The sequence below is a fragment of the Westerdykella ornata genome, assembly GCF_010094085.1.
Source record: "Westerdykella ornata strain CBS 379.55 unplaced genomic scaffold EI97scaffold_11, whole genome shotgun sequence".
In the NCBI taxonomy this organism is placed as follows: Eukaryota; Fungi; Ascomycota; class Dothideomycetes; order Pleosporales; family Sporormiaceae; genus Westerdykella; species Westerdykella ornata.
Genome location: NW_022986861.1, coordinates 393113 through 408977, shown reverse-complemented (window position 1 = coordinate 408977; position 15865 = coordinate 393113). Strand labels below are relative to the sequence as shown.

At 52.7% G+C, this 15865-nt stretch overlaps 4 protein-coding genes across 4 annotated transcripts; 2 read left to right on the top strand and 2 right to left on the bottom strand.

Annotated features, from left to right (window-relative positions):
- The first annotated feature begins 37 nt into the window (after nucleotides 1–37).
- EI97DRAFT_467401 (uncharacterized protein) lies at nucleotides 38–5934 on the top strand. The gene is made up of 3 exons (XM_033801600.1): nucleotides 38–4528; nucleotides 4578–4669; nucleotides 4719–5934. The coding sequence occupies exons 1-3, from the start codon at nucleotides 198–200 to the stop codon at nucleotides 5666–5668; spliced, it is 5373 nt and encodes a 1790-aa protein (XP_033653709.1). The 5' UTR covers nucleotides 38–197; the 3' UTR covers nucleotides 5669–5934.
- Nucleotides 5935–5989: 55 nt separating this feature from the next.
- EI97DRAFT_50941 (ARM repeat-containing protein) lies at nucleotides 5990–8864 on the top strand. Its single transcript, XM_033802867.1, has 2 exons — nucleotides 5990–8414; nucleotides 8718–8864. The coding sequence occupies exons 1-2, from the start codon at nucleotides 6244–6246 to the stop codon at nucleotides 8731–8733; spliced, it is 2187 nt and encodes a 728-aa protein (XP_033653708.1). The 5' UTR covers nucleotides 5990–6243; the 3' UTR covers nucleotides 8734–8864.
- A 556-nt stretch (nucleotides 8865–9420) lies between these two features.
- EI97DRAFT_442654 (uncharacterized protein) lies at nucleotides 9421–12800 on the bottom strand (the record flags this gene model as incomplete). The annotated part of the gene is made up of 2 exons (XM_033799769.1): nucleotides 9421–12562; nucleotides 12784–12800. 2 exons carry the CDS (start codon nucleotides 12798–12800, stop codon nucleotides 9421–9423), a joined length of 3159 nt encoding a protein of 1052 aa, XP_033653707.1.
- Nucleotides 12801–13519: 719 nt separating this feature from the next.
- Nucleotides 13520–15621, bottom strand: EI97DRAFT_419006 (MFS general substrate transporter; the record flags this gene model as incomplete). Its single annotated transcript, XM_033796978.1, has 5 exons — nucleotides 15082–15621; nucleotides 14333–15032; nucleotides 14014–14270; nucleotides 13784–13960; nucleotides 13520–13731 (listed from the first exon to the last, which is right to left on the bottom strand). The coding sequence occupies exons 1-5, from the start codon at nucleotides 15275–15277 to the stop codon at nucleotides 13520–13522; spliced, it is 1542 nt and encodes a 513-aa protein (XP_033653706.1). The 5' UTR covers nucleotides 15278–15621.
- Nucleotides 15622–15865: the final 244 nt, after the last annotated feature.

The window sequence follows — 15865 nt, the reverse complement described above, 5'->3', positions numbered from 1 at the left end:
TGTTTCATCAAGTGGGCGATATTGACACCAATCCTACAACGAACTTCGACGCGTTTTCTTTACCAGCCTTTGACATTGAGGTGCATATGACGGCCGTTATGCCCTGCGACCAAGCCTAGCAACTCTACCGACGCGTTGTCCATCTCTAAACGATCCGCCAAATAAGAATCGCAGGACAGCGCGAAGCAGGCGCAAACATGAAGCCGTGGCTCGACGACCTCTCGGAGGAGTGGGTTGAACCCGATCCTCCCGCCGATGATGTCAAGGACATGGCCGACTCTTCCGTAATGCAGATCTCCCAAAGCGTGCCACCTAAACCTCGCAGTCGACTTCCGCGCCTACGACACTCGTCCGGATCCTTCTCGGAAATACAGGTTCGACATATTGCGAGAGACCCCCGCTCTTCGAGGCCGACAAGTGTACTGGCTGCGCGCAGTCCCAATGGACAAAACATCATGCCTGTGGTGGACGCTGATGCGCCTAAGGTTCCCCGCTCCCGGACCGCATCCCAATCCTCCACACCGTCACAAGGCTCCGTCGTCCACAGCGGTACAGTAGCTCAGAAGCAGATCGCTCGACCGTCAAGTGCCGACGGACCAATTCAGAACACACCCGAGTGGAAGAGAAGGTTACTCAAGGGACAGGGTGGGTATGGAGAGCAGAAGGACTTGTTCAGCCCAATGGCACTGGAGAATATTTTCCAAAAACCTGATGGCAGCACACCCGGGGAGCCTGAACAACCAAAGAGCAAGCTTGGCGTGTTGAAAAGCTTGAGTGCAATACCATCAAGTCCACCTCCTTGGCCTGCTCGCGATCAGGACGTAAGTGGATACCCAGAGAATAGCGAGCGGGAAGTGGAAGCGGAGGCAGAGTCGACTGCGGAACCGGTGCAGGCCGCTAATTCGTCTTCGCGGTTGTCGGCTGGGAACAACAAAGCTATCCCACGTACAGTCAGTGGCCAGATAGAATTCGAGAATGAGAACTTCAGCCCAGTCTATCTGTCGATGAATCTCGGGGTCGGCTCATCCGCGCCCTCTATTCCGACTTTCACTGCCTCGTCTCTTGCGGAGAGATTACGGACCATTGGCACTCCTCCTCCAATCGTCCAACGCCAGCCAGCTTCTGAAGGAGACTCGACCTCGCAAAACCGGAGCATGAACGATTCTTCTATTTTCAAGTATCAGGATGATACCCTCCCTGCGGACCTTCCTGCCGGCACTCCAGATATTGAAAATAAGTTGAGTCCGTATGTCGAGATGAGAAGAGGCGGATATTCACAGGATGATTCTTTTCGGCGCCGACCTCTCAGTCCTTCTCCCCAGCCGAAGCGGACAGGCCGGACTATGCTGACTGCAGAGTCTGTTGTGTCTCCTACACGCACGGAAAAAAGCAAGACGGGAGCGCAGGAGGATGGCGCTGCCCAGCCTCAAAGCCCTTCCAAAAGGCCTGTGACGCCGAGTGGACCTCAGAACTCACAATTTCTTAGTCCTGAGCGTCCTCAGACGGCTGGCAGCCCCCTCAAACTATTTGACGCGCACGACACATTCACAAGCAATCGCCTGCATCGGCGACTAAGCCAACTTGAACTCGAATCCAAAAGAGTGGTTACTAGCGATACCAATGCGGAATCCAGCAGCGTAGCACAAAAGTCTTCGCGAATGACATCCTTGGAAGAAGTCAGCATGCATCAAATCACGACGGAGCCTCACAGGATATCTCCTGCCCAAAAACCGCAGATATCACAGCGTAAGGTTAGCGCGTTTGGTCAGGGTCAGCTAGATCGATATGCGTTTCCCGAAGACTTTTCAGTACTCTCCTCGCATTCATCTGAAGGACAAGAGACTTCACGGGACGGCTCCCCTTCCCCGCACATCGCACCGCCAGGATCTCGACAGCCGACCGGATTCCATTTTGATGTTTCGCCCGCTTCTTTCGCTTCTTCAAAGACTAGGAGACAAGGCCTTACCCGTGTATCGAATCATTTCCGCGGTATCAACCAATCAAGGACCATGTCGACCCAGGAAGCGTCCGTGACGGAACCCATGCCAGCATTGGAAGTCGAACATGAGTACGCTGAGGGTAAACGCGGTCCCACTTCACCTTTCAAGAACCCTACTCCAAAGAGGCGACGAACTCTCTACTCAGTGACGCAGGATGAGAGCGGTATTCTCAGCGACGACGAGTTGAGGCCAACCAACCATTCGCACGTTGCAATGCAGTCAGCACTTGGACAGAAGAGAAAGGACGCATATCGCGACTTATCAGGGAACAGAGCCGACCCACAGGTCATAGCCCAACGCCAAATTTTGAGACCGCGTAACCCGACCCCTAACCACAGGATGAGGGATGATATCTTGGAGGCTACAGATGCATTCATACAGTCATCGCCGGATATCCATACACTAAGAGAGCAGCTAGAGTCATCAGCCCTCCTAGACACAACCACTGACAAGGAGACGGCAGCTGTGATTGCACAAGAAATTGCAGATTTCACAATGAAGCGACCCCCTCTCATCAGAAATGAAAGCCGCAAGCGGTCAGTCACCACGCAGGACTTCCTTGATGAAGCGGTCAAGATTATGGACTATATCCGGGCGAAAGGGCGCCCAACTAGCGGACTAGAGAGTCTAGAGGAATCCGCATCTGAGACTCCTCCCCGCCCCAAGGAGGATCCGTTACCTTCTTCCCCATTATCATTTTCCAGGCCGCCTACCAGAGAGGGACGAAGGTCCATGTGGAAGGAACCTAACAAACTTGAAATGGACCCCAAAGTTATGAGCCATCTCAGAAGATTCCAGGAAAGGGAGTCCGATGAGTTGATGGGTTCGTCGATGAGATCATTGCAGATTCCGCAGGCCTTGCAGCCGATTGAAGGTAAAAGCGTTGTGGTGGAACAGAATAACATTCGCATTACAGACAATATAATCCGTCACAGAGAAGGAACAGAGGCGGAAAATGCCAACGGGTATCATGCTGGGACCATTGACACCCACCGTTCCGGGAGATCCTCTATGGGCCAGACTATTGCGACCAATGCCTCACGGAAATCAGAACATGTGGCGACTTTGGCGCCAGAGGCCGTGGCGCACTTGATCCCCGAGCACATCGCTGGAATGAGTTTTGATCGGGAGAAGAATGCCTGGGTCCGGAACAAGGCCGCTTCCCATGAACATCATACGAATGGAGTCGCCGCGGCGAGCGAGGACAGCGAGGAAGATCCCTTGGGCAATATCCCAGACCTGACAGTTGATGAAACAGCTGAAATCATGCTGAAAAATCAGGAATCCCCAAGCAGACCGCAGGCAACCGCAGAAACATTTTTGGAAGATACAGAGGGTCCGATCTGTGTGCCTCAGGATGATTCACGTCCAGTGACTCGTGAGGGACGGGTGCCCGCTCCGACAGACACCAGCTCGGTCCCGTCGAAGTCCTCCAATAATTTTGGTTGGAGTTATCCTAAAACAGAGACACGCGCGACCTCCTGGAGTGACCAAGAGACGTGCAATAGAGGCACTCAAAGAACCCAGCACCAGCCTTCCACTTACCCCATTCCTGAGAACGAAGAGGTAGATGTGGAGCACGAGATCAAGTATTTCGAAGGTCGTGGAATCCCTTCTGCGACCCGGAGGGTTGGCGATATAACTTTCTCGCTTGAGGGACAAAGGCATACCAATACCTCGAAAGTTAGCAGCGGTCGGCAGTGGTCATATGCAGGCATGCGGCATGATTCACGACCTCAAAGGAGGCCTTGGGATCAAGCTAAGGGGATAAAGACGCTATCCACTTCCCCGACTCAGGACCTCCCCGACGATGGTGATCTCTCCACCTTGCATGAACTCCCCTCTCGAAATTATCGCATGCAGCTGTCAATCTCTGCTCCAGTTCTAGGGCTGCAAGGACAGGATCTTCAGCCCGTGCTTCCCTCGTCTCCTGCGAAAGCGGACGTGACTTTTATGCTCAGCGACCTGCCCGAATTTACTCTTCACCAAGTCGACGAGTGCGAAATCCCGGATCGGGTGGTCGTCAAGCATGATGGCACCAGGTTTTCAAAATCTCTTGAAGACCGCTACGCTCAAGGCACTGCAGATCTCGTCAAAGCTCTTCAAGATGTGGCTCCTAAAGAGCCGTACTGGGAAGACCTCCGCAAGGTGGATCTTCACAACAAGGGCCTTACCAATCTTCATCGGCTGGACGAGTTCTGCTACCGCCTCGAAGAGCTCGATGTCTCCGATAACGGAATCAGCCAGGTGAAGGGGATCCCATACTCAGTGCGCCGGCTTCGAGTCGCTGGGAATGTCTTAACGGGATTGACGTCATGGACTACCCTTATGAATCTACAGTATCTCGATATTTCTGGCAATGAAATTGATAGCCTGGATGGTATGAGCGAGCTTATACACCTACGTACATTGAAGGCGGATAGCAATCACATCAAGTCTCTTGATGGCATTATGGAATTGGACGGACTCATGGAGCTGAGCGCGTCCGGGAATCAGATCGAGGTCGTTGACTTTACCAAGGCAGATTTGTAGGTGTAGTCTGGTCGCTTGTCTCTCGGCGGTGCTAACGCAGAGCAGGATTTCCTTGACAGACTTGAACCTCGCTGGGAATTCTATAGTGGAAGTGCGGAAGCTAGGTCGTCTGCCGCAACTAAGAACGCTCAATCTTGGTATGTCAGCTTACGATATTACGAATTGAGCCCTTGCTGACATGGCCAGACGACAACTGTATCGAAGATTTCCCTATTGCCGATATTCCCGACGAGCAATGCAAAGCTCTGCGATCTTTACGCCTGTGCCGGAACGGCATGCGGACTCTAGATATCGGACACTACTGTCCAAGGCTAGAATCATTATATGTTGACGGCAACCATCTACCTCACATTCCGGGACTGGAGCGTCTAAGGTGCTTGCGTACATTTTCTGCTCGAGAGCAAGCGGTCGAGGACGGTTCTGCCAACGGCTCATACGTTGGAGACCTGCTCAAGAATCACGATGTGCGCAATCTTTACCTCTCGGTTAACCCCATACGTGGGTTGGAACTGTCGCAGCATCTGCTCAATCTCCAGCGGCTAGAACTCTCTTCCATGGGACTGGAAGAGCTTCCTATCGAGTTTGGACAACTGGCGCCGAACCTCCGGAGCATCAACCTTAACTTCAATTCACTCAAGGATCTTCGTCCTCTTCTCAACATCAAACGACTCACAGAGCTGTTCGTTGCAGGGAACAAGCTCACACGGCTGCGCACGAACCTTGCAGTCCTCGGGAAACTAACTACTCTAACGACGCTGGACTTGCGGGACAATCCTCTTACATTACGTTTCTATCCCCCAACCTCAGAGAAGCGGGTAATGTCTCTCCGGCACAAGCCCTCCGAGGAGACCGACGCAGACCGCTTTGTACTGCCTCCCGGCGACCCCGAGGCAGACAAGCAGTACCTGCAGCGGCTGGATTTTGAGACACGGCTTAGGCGGCGCGTGCAGGAGATTATGCTTTCGACGCAATGCAGGAACTTGCGGGAGCTTGACGGGCTTCCTTTTGATAGAACGCGGATCCTTGTCAAGGACGATATCTGGGATCGTCTCTCTTATTTGGGAGTTATTAGGAGGGCGGAGGTGTCGGAGCAGGACAGGAGTGATGACTATGATCCATCCAGCAGGCTGGACTAGATGATGATGAGAAACGGGGAAACGGGGGGAAACGGAATTCATGAAGTCACGAGGTTGGGTTGGGAGGGCGCAGAGACGGAGACGGAGGCGCATTGGGTGCAATCAAAAACGGGAGCGGAGTTTGGTTGCTTTTTCGGCCCTCTTTTTTCTCGGTTTGCTTGTTTTTTCTTGTTAGATATACCTTAGCGTTTGCATTTGTGGTATGCATCATGAGAGCCTGCATCATCCCGTGGAGGGAGTTCGGCAAGGGATTTCTCTGAGGCAGGAGCTGTGGTTTCGTAATGATGATGATGATGACTCCCGCTTTTCACTACTCGTATTATTTGAACCTCTCGGGGGTACCAAAATGATGTGTTAATGCGGGATGCGTCTGCTTTGTTCCTTCTCCCCGCCAATTGACGTTGGGTGAAGCTTTCCGCTTTTATAATTAGCACCTGATTGGCGCGTTTGCCCATCCAAGGATCAGATCATCAACTGAGGATCCACAAGCTGAGGTGTATACCCCGTGATCAACCTCCATATTGCCTTGGGACGATCTTCAGAGCTTCATTTTCATTTACCAAACATCTACCACGATGCCAACGGCAGAGGAAGAGCGGGCCATTGAGCTTGCACAACAAGCAGCTCAAAGCGTCAAATCACGCCACCTAACTGACGCAGCCCGCTTTCTCCGCGAAGCGACTACTCTAGCACCAGAACTCCCCCAAGTAAAAGCAGGATGGGCGGCCTTGAAAGAGGAGGAGCAGCGCTCACCACTGATAGGCATTTGTAGGGACTGGGCTCGGACTCGGGACGAGGCGGATGGAGAAAAAGCGCTCAGGTTAGTCAAAGGGCAGGCCCTGTCGAGGAAGAACGCGGAGGAGGCTTTCGAGATTCTGCTGGCTTTCAAGGGCGATGACGATATCTTGGATGAGGTTACGGGTGAGTTGCTGGCGAATCCCGGTGCGCAGTTTGGGCTCGCGAAGGCCATTGTGGAGCACCCTACCGCGACATATTACACGCTTTTCGAAAGAGGAGATGACAGCGTTGCCGGGTTGCTGAAGACGCTGTTGAACCGCGATGTGTGGCCTTCCGAGGAGGCGTTTGTGAAAGGCCATCGGGATTGCTTTATGCTTTCGCTGGCCATGATGATGGAGGAGGCGCTGGACCATCCGGAGCGGGCCATGAAGGGTGTCGCGAATCTTCTTGCTGCGCATGCGGAGCATCTCAAGGGGATCATTGATGCCGACAGCTTCAATGTTATTCTGGAGTCGCTCGATATACGTGTTTCGACGGACTTGAGGAGTCATGCGACTCTCGCGACGGTCAAGCTGATGGAACTCGCGCCGGAGACTGCACAGGACCTCATCACCAAGTTTGTCACTTCACGAGTCGAAGATGCGACTGCGGATCGTCTAATCATTGCTTTCTCGGCAGCTGCTGCTATATTCCCCATCGCGGTGACTGCTGCGGCGGCTCTATTCCTCACCGACGGATTCATCAGCACTCTGGTCCCCCTGGTGCAGAGCAAAAAGAGTCACAAGCTCGAGCAAGCCGCTCTGGAACTCCTCAATGCAGCCTGCGTTGACAAAGCATGTCGTGAAGCCATCACGCGGCATTGTCAGGAATGGCTGGAGGGACTGGTAGCGTCTTCCACAGATAAACACAGAGCCAATCTCGCAGCCGTCATTCTCGTGAAGCTGCTACAAGACCAAGAAGATGCTCCGTCTGGCGCCTCAGCACGCCCATCAATCATGGTACCCGGGAAACCTCATCACGACGACCTCATCGATCGCTTCAGGAACATGATCATCTCTCCGGAAACGCAATCCAAGCGCGACTCCATCGAAGGCCTCGCCTTTGCCTCGCTGCGTCCCCAAGTACGCGAAACCCTAGCCAACGACGCCCCCTTCCTCCGCGCCCTGATCGCCGCCATGAAGAACCCCTCCAATCCCCAGGTGCTCTTCGGCGGCCTCTCCATCTTCGTCAACCTAACTGCCTACCAACCCCTCCAATCCGAAGAAGAGAAGCGCATGGCCCAACTGAAAGCCTACGCCAACACGCAAAAGCCCGCCCCGGAGAACCCCTTACTCGACGAACCCCACGCCACCGCTCGCTGCAAACGCGTCCTCGACGCAGGCATCATGCCACTCCTCGTCTCCGTCTCCAAGAACGCTTCCCCGGGCGTATTAACATCTACCGTACGCATCATCTCGTCCCTCTCCCACGCGAAGCCTCACCGTGGGCCCCTCGCCCAACAAGGCGCCATCAAACTCCTCCTAACCATCCAGTCGCACATGACTACAAACTCATCCTCCATCCCCTCGACCTCCCTAACCCCAACCCTCACAACAGCCGCCCACGCCCTCGCCCGCATCCTCATCACCACAAACCCCACACACATCTTCACCGCCGCCCTCCCCTCCACCACCGCCATCCGCCCGCTCGTCTCCCTCCTCATCCCCGGCGAAAACCCCCCCGCAAACTGGCAACTCCACGCCTTCGAATCGCTCCTCGCCCTCACCAACCTCGCCTCCCTCGACAACGCGACCCAAAACACCATCATCCGCACCGCCTTCGACACCGTCAACGACGACCTGCTGCTCAGCGAGAACACGCTCGTCCGACGAGCCGCCACCCAGCTCATATGCAATTTGATGGCTGCGCCCGAGGGCATCGCGAAGTTTGCCGATCCGGCGGATAGCCAGGCGCCTAGGCGATTGTTCGTTTTGCTCGCTATGGCGGATTCGATGGATGGGGAGACGAGGTCCGCGGCTGGTGGGGCATTGGCTATGCTGTTGTCGATTGATGAGGGGGTGGATGCGTTGTTGAGGTTGAGGGAGGTGGGGAAGGGGGTCGGGTTTTTGTTGGGGTTGTGTAGGGATGAGGAGGAGGATGTGCGGTTGAGGGGGGTCGTGTGTTTGCGGGGTGTTGTTGGCGTGCAGGCGAGGGAGTTGAGGGAGAGGGGGAGGGAGGTGTTGAGGAGGAATGGGGCGGTCGAGGTGTTGAGGGGTGTGCTGGAGGGGAAGGGGAGGGCGGATGTGAGGGGGGTGGCGGCGGAGGCGACGAGGATCTTGCTGGAGTAGGAGAGAGAGGTGGTTCGGGTGGATGGGGGATTATAGCGGTTGGGTTTGAGGCGAATATGTTTTCATCACAGCGTTTCAGTGTATATTAGTGTACTCCGGATTTAGGTAGCATGATCATGCACAGCGGTACAACTTCACATTCTTGTGCTCTTGATCTGAAACAGTGAGACACTTGATGTGGCTTCATTCATTTGATTTTGGTAACATGAACTCCTTACATAGCGTACAATACACTCCTAATATACAAGAGGTATGTTTCCCAACTCATTCCATCCCAATTGTGCTCCTCTATCAAGAGCATAACGCCCGACGGTACGAGAGCCATCTCCGTGTTCGAACTCCAGTATGACAGAATATACACATGGACATTATCCAGAATCTATATGCACAATATGAAGGTTGTGACGGGCTTTCTTCCACAGCTTACTACTTCAGCCACTGTTCTTGAGAGTGCGTTCGAGACAAGCATGCATGCCGCCCGGCTACTTGTCAGCAATGCCGTTGGCACCATCTCAACGGCATATACGCAAGACATGGACGAGCTCTCGGTCTTGGGCCATCTCTCCTGACGTCGGCGCCTTTTAAAAACCGCCGGATGCGGAGGATACGTCCTATAACGCGTGAAGGCATTCCATTGCGTGACCACAACGGGAAAATAGGATTCCAGGCTTTGACGTCCACAATCTTTTACATGGAATTCTCGTACTTCCGAAGAAAGCCGACAGAAAATGTCTGCTTCTTCTTCTTTCCGCGCTTTACCAGTGGCCTTCTCTTCCATGGCCGCTCGTTGGCCCTGTCTCCCATTTCATGGGTCAGCCACAGTGCCGCAGCCCAAGGGTCGCCCTGATGGATAAGTACAGGCCGTTGTGCGACTATAGGCCGTTGTGCAAGTACGGGTCGTTGTGCAGGTCGCTGCGACTTTGAAGCGATGGTTTCGTCCGGAATCGTATTCTTTTTCACGTTTCTTGAGAGTATTCTGCGAATATTTGATAGCGTCTCCTCCGATGATTGAGATTTTTCAGATACTCCACTGTGGGCCACTTGCGACTCAGTACTTGATTCTCTTTTCAGGTTTCTTGACAGTACTCTGCGAATGATTGATACCATCTCCTCCGATGATTGAGATTTTTCAGATATTGATTCCCTTTTCACGTTTCTTGAGAGTACTCTGCGAATATTGGATAGCATCTCCTCGGATGATTGAGATTTTTCAGATACTCCACTGTGGGCCACTTGCGACTCAGTACTTGATTCCCTTTTTACGTTTCGTGGGAGTACTTTGCGAATGATTGATACCATGTCCTCCGATGATTGAGACTCTTCGGATACTCCACTGTGGGCCACTTGGGATTCAGCACTTGATTCAATCTCTTCGGTTGATTGAGATCCTTCAGATACTGGGCTGCTGGCCTCTTGCGATTGAGCCCCAAGGGAGAATGTCCTTCCCCCAAGCTCGCTCTCCAACCAGATAGACCATGGGTCGGTTGTTTCAGGAGGTAAATGCTCCGTCAACGATGGCGTGTCCGCCATCCCAGCGTCCAGTGGTTGTAGCAGTTCCGCTGGCTCTGTCGCCGAAGGTGGTTCCTCCTCTTCCACGGGACCGGACATAGCGATCAACAGGTTGTCAGCCGACCATGCTGGCGCGGTGGGACTGGTCTCCTTTTGAACGCTGCGTGTGAGCTCGATAGCGGCGTCAACGATTTCTTTTGTCGTGATACCCGGCTCCTTGAATCCCTGCTCCAGGAGGCCTCTGCTCCATATCGTCACACCTCTCAAGATATGGTTGAAAGCAGCAGTATTCCCAGTGACAGTGCAGAGGCTCAGCATGTGGGAGTACGCTTCGGCCATGGATGACGGTTTTGTCGCGGCCTTGATGCTTTCTATCTCTTCCCAAATGTACTGCCCGCTGTTCCAGTCTGAACGAGGGATGCAATCTGCCAGCAACCGGGTCAAGCCCGGAGCATCCAATCCCCAGCCCTCGGTCTTCATCTCGTAGTAGATTTCCAAAGCACGTTCGATACCCGCGAACTGCAAAACTCCGCGTATGATTGAATTGAAGACCAGCGGCGTAGGAGAAACTTTCTGGTATATTTTGTTCCTTAAGGCTCCGGTAACCCTGATGAGCCGATCTTGTGCGACCTCATTGATCATGATATCCGGCCTCGCAAGCATCAGGGCGTTTCTGATGCCTCGCATCTTCTGGACAAAGTCGCCAAAATCATGCGGGCGATTCGAGCCGATATAATGCTCAAGTATTTCAGCGCAAGTGATTTCGTTCGGACGGATCTTGCACTTGTCTAGAGCTAGTATTAGCTGATCGACAAGGCCATGCAACGACCACCGCCTAAGTCCGCTGATAAGAATATTGAAAGTTTGCACATCGGGAGGGGCCGAGGAGACCAGCAGATTGTGAGCAATCTTCCCCAGAGCCATTGCGACCTGGGTTTTGTCCTGTGGTGCTTCTCCCGTCAATATTTCTTTGATAGCAGAGTTCAGGTGGTCACGGATTCGAAAGAATTCTCCATCACTGTCTTGGAAGTATTGCGGCCTTGCATACGGTAACCTCGAATCTAGGAGAAACTTGAAGGCGTCCACGTCGTCTTCATCGAGCCCTGCTGGTGCACACTCTATGCCGTCTATAGCAGCTCTCATCTCTCCACGCATTCGGAAAACCTCCAAGTCGCCGAAGCCGAGAACGTCACGTACGCTTGGAGCTAATTGCGATCGATAGTCTTCGGGTAGCGAAAGCCGCCGCGCGGGCCCAAGCAGTGAGTATATAAACATGCCAACGGAGAGTTCTTGTATCAGAAGTTTTTTCCAGGTTTGCCTCCTTCTAAGAGCCTTCTTCCTGATCGAATCGGCCGCCCATAGTGACTGGGGTGGAAGATTATGCCGTAGTAGGTCTTGACCGGTGTTGGCGGGCCAGGGAGGCAGCCGCGCGTATGGGAAGGTACAATCAATCGAAAGCAGATCGTCATGAGCCCCGGTAACGTAGTTCGACTCCGACTCTAGCTGCCGCATCCCGTGGGTGATCTCCTCTCCGGCGACCTGAAAGAGGTCGTCCCAGTCCACTCGGTCCGGAAAGAGTTCATGTATGGGTGTATTACCAGGAACGAAGCACAGACTCTGCGATCCAGCTAAAACATCTTGGTCGTCGAGAATCTTAGGCTCATCCCACATTATATACGTGATGTTCGCTCCTGTGACAACATGCGCATCGCCATGGTCTTCCAGCTGTACGGTCTCCTCGGCCATTGGCCTCGCCAGCTCATCGTCAGCTTCCACGTCTGAACTCTCGCGCAGAGAAGAAAATGCTCTCTCCCACTGTTGATTTCTCCTATGCTTGGCGCTTCCATCGATGGCAAATCCGGCAGCGAATATCGCGGTGTATAGGAAGGTCGAGGTTGGGGTCCCGAACGCCCATGGCCCTTTGATGCTGACCGCGCCAGACCGCCTTGCAATCGCCGGGGTCCTGGGAGCACATTGTACACATCGGCAGGTAATTGGGCTTCCCGTTGCGCGAGACCATAGCGCTCGCATTGTTACCGACACATGCTTCCTAAGGTAGATTGAATGACCCCCTGGGGTGCAGGAACGGTCGACGGATCGGGGCGTGGGTAATCGATCTGGTACAATCGCGGGCAATTGAGTAATTCGAAGCGAAGGAGCGCTGTAGGACGACCGATGAGCGGACGAAGCAATAGGGACTTGCGTAGTCTTCGGAAGTCGTCCGATGGTGTCGATAAAATATTGCTTACTAAGACACGCGAAGTCACCCCGCGAACCCCTCCGATAGATATGTCCGATGATGCCCCAAGCTCCCCGTAAACTACAGAGTGGAAACAATCAAACGCTTCAATAGAGTGAACCCACAATGCTGGCCCTTGCCTTAACTGCTGAACTCAACGGGTACGTGTACCTTCTAGAAACTCGGGTCCTTCGTGACTGACTTGCGATTACAGAGTTACGGATCTCCGCCCTAACGACACCGAAGAGTCTCCTTTCCACTATACCTTCAAGGTTCAATGTACATCATGCCGCGAGACGCACCCAAACTTCGTAACCATGAGCCGCTTCGTACGACTTCATTTGCTCTCCGTACTCGAGCCACAACCCTGACATAAAGCAGGAAACGAACGACGTAAGCGGTAGTAGGGGCGAAGCCAACTTTGTATGGAAGTGCAAGAACTGTAAGGTCATTTTGCCTGGATCTTACATGGGAAGTTCTGGGCTTATATTTGAGTATAGAGAGAGCATTCGGCAAATATCAAGGCAGCTCCGGCTTCCTATCCACAGTCCGATCCACCAAAGACCCAGAATATCCTGGAGTTCGACTGCAGGGGCCTCGAGTTTACAGAGTTCAAGGCAGAGGTTTGTAGCTCGGGGAGCGTCACACATAAAAATACGTCGGCTAACTGGCGTTGAAGGGCGAGTTCTTAGCCACAGGCATCGAGTCGAACACCAAGTTCACGAGTATCGACCTTGCCGACGGGGAATGGTTCGACTACGATGAGAAGGCAGGTGAAGAAGTCAGTATCACGAACGTGAAGTGGGAGATCAGGCGAGCGTAGAGGATCAAGGAGAGAAGCGCCTTCGGCCTTGTCGAAATAACCAAGGGGAAATCATCCACCAAACTTTCGGGCCCAACGAAACGCATTCTCCCAAGGAGGTTGGACGGAGTACTCCATTATACGACGCTGAAGCACACGCAAATGAGATACACAAGTTCGCATGATCGGAGATAACTTATATTCGACTAAGATATGTAACGGCCACTATCTCAGGTTCACTTCCTCTCATCTATATGTTCGACGACTGCTCCCACTTTTTGGTCTCCGAAGTCTACCTGAGCTTCTTCATCGCTTTTGGAATCTGGAACTTGAGTCCTTGCTCTTTTCTTTTCATCTTTTCGGTACAAGTACTGTCCCACCATAAAGAAGAACCATGTGAAGAAGACAAAGGCTATATTGACCGAGTAACCTTTCGTCCATCTTGGCGCTAATTGTTATCAGCAAACGTCTGTGAATTACAAGAGTGATTTGTGTCTTACCTTCCAGAACAGGGAACACCACGATCGGATAGAAGGAGAATACAGCCCAGCCAGCCGTCAGCATGGCACCGACAGTAACCGCTCTAGCCTCCGCATCGTCTCGCATGGCCATGTTAATGAAGGGCATGAGGATGGGAGTAACGGCGGCAGACACGCCGAAGAGGTAATAACATGTAACTGTCCTGATCAGCTACGAGCTACACTTGATAAAAAATCATGGCTGTACTGACACTTTAAGCCTTTGGGTATGAACCAAACCAGCATATTGATGTTGGCGAATATGAAAATTGCTTCCACGATCGAGAAGATGGCCCAGAGTGGGTAAATCATACAGAGCGATGTTGCCAGCAATGCTGCGATGACCGAAACACCCTGGGCCCCAGTGGGAATAGTATTGATCTGCGGTACGGAATATGTGCCGTACTTCGCAGCGAGATCTTTGAGCCATAGCGCCATTTGGCCATGGGGATAGCTGCTTGAGAGGAAGCTTGCAAACAGTGTTAGTTACGCCGAACAACTCTGATCAATAGTCTTACGGAATAGACTCACAAAGTATACGCCGTTACTCCCACATAGAACTCCCATCGCCTCAATGTTCTCCGTATAACACTCCAGTTCAACTTCTTACTTGGCTCAATACCAACTTCCAAGACTCGTTTTTGTGCCAATGCGTGCTGAGCCTCCGTAAGCCACCATGGCTTCTTGCTCGAAGGCAACCCCGGAAAGATGAAGTAGCCAGCCAGGGCAATGGGTAGAGAGATGATCCCATCGATGATAAAGAGCCACCTCCATCCGGCCATACCATGAACACCATTCAGGTTCTTGTAAGCTGCCGCTTGTAGATACCCGCCGAACATGACAGCGATGTTATTGCTGACGAACCAAACACCGGTCCGCTTGAATACCTCTTCCGGTCGATACCATGATCCAAGGACATATGTCGTTCCGGAAGCCACTGGGGTCTCGAGCAATCCCAGTAAGAATCGAGTGCCGTATATATCATGTTCGTTGCGCATCTGAGATTGGCAAAAGGTCACAATAGACCAAAGCACTTCCATAGTGGGGAGGTAGTATCGCGCCAGTTTCGGTCTGGACAGGACGAGGAGCGATGGGACTTGAAAAACAAGGTAGCCCAGGTTGTAAAATGTCCCAAACAAGCTGTACTGGTTGCCGTTCAGCTTCAGCTCTTCCTTCATGCCGGATACATAGGCATTGTTGATATTGGAGCTGTCCAGCCATTTTAGGAAGACTTAGTGTATCAGTATGAGGTTGCAATGCTTTGTGCTGAGTGAACTTACACATAAAGGAGCAAAAAGTCAATAGGCAAGCGTCTAGCTTCCTGAGAAGCTTCCTCTCTTCTTCCGGATAGTGTTTGGGATACCATTCCCAGAGGTACATCCATGCCTTCCACGGTGACCGCTTCGGCGCGTCTTTTGGGGCGATCACATTGCTGGCAATTCCTTCCACTGGAGTCTCACGTTCCTGGGATGCCATGGATGGCGAATGGTTGGTATCCTGTCTAATCCAACAGCGTGATATCGATGGTGAAGTGTTCCAAATTATCGATGAGCGGCGAGGAATCACTATCGGTCACCCTGGCATCTCTCATATTATCATACCCCATCCGTGCCACATTGGTCAATCTATTCTAACCAGATAGAGTGCTGCTTCTCGGGCCATTATGATCCTTCGGGCAGCGGATGATTTCCCTTTTGGGATGACGGTTCCTCCGTCTGAGGGGCACGGTCATTCTCACGTCCAGCAGGTTCATCCGCACGTCCAGTTCTCTCCCCGCGTTCACTGCCGCCATGGCGGAGAAAAGAAGCCCACGAGTTCAAGGTGCACGTTGAAGACGGATCCGTTGAAGGATGTGAGAAAATGCTCCAAACTATACTCTAACCGGATCAGACCTAGCGTGGTGAAGGTCAACCCCTCCAAAGTTTGACAGCCAAAATTGCAACGACAACAACCACGAGGGCGACACATATTTTACTTCAACGCCGATGCTTCTCAAATAGGCACGAATGGAAATTTGGAGTTGATGTACGATGCTATCCTCATGCACAACAACCCAACTCTGAG

Bases quoted from the DNA above. Each gene is read 5' to 3' on its own strand.
- EI97DRAFT_467401 (XM_033801600.1), top strand. From the start codon at position 198: ATGAAGCCGTGGCTCGACGACCTCTCGGAGGAGTGGGTTGAACCCGAT. The intron at 4,529-4,577 runs GTAGGTGTAGTC...AACGCAGAGCAG, and splicing joins GACTTTACCAAGGCAGATTT to GATTTCCTTGACAGACTTGA. The intron at 4,670-4,718 runs GTATGTCAGCTT...TGACATGGCCAG, and splicing joins ACTAAGAACGCTCAATCTTG to ACGACAACTGTATCGAAGAT.
- EI97DRAFT_50941 (XM_033802867.1), top strand. From the start codon at position 6,244: ATGCCAACGGCAGAGGAAGAGCGGGCCATTGAGCTTGCACAACAAGCA.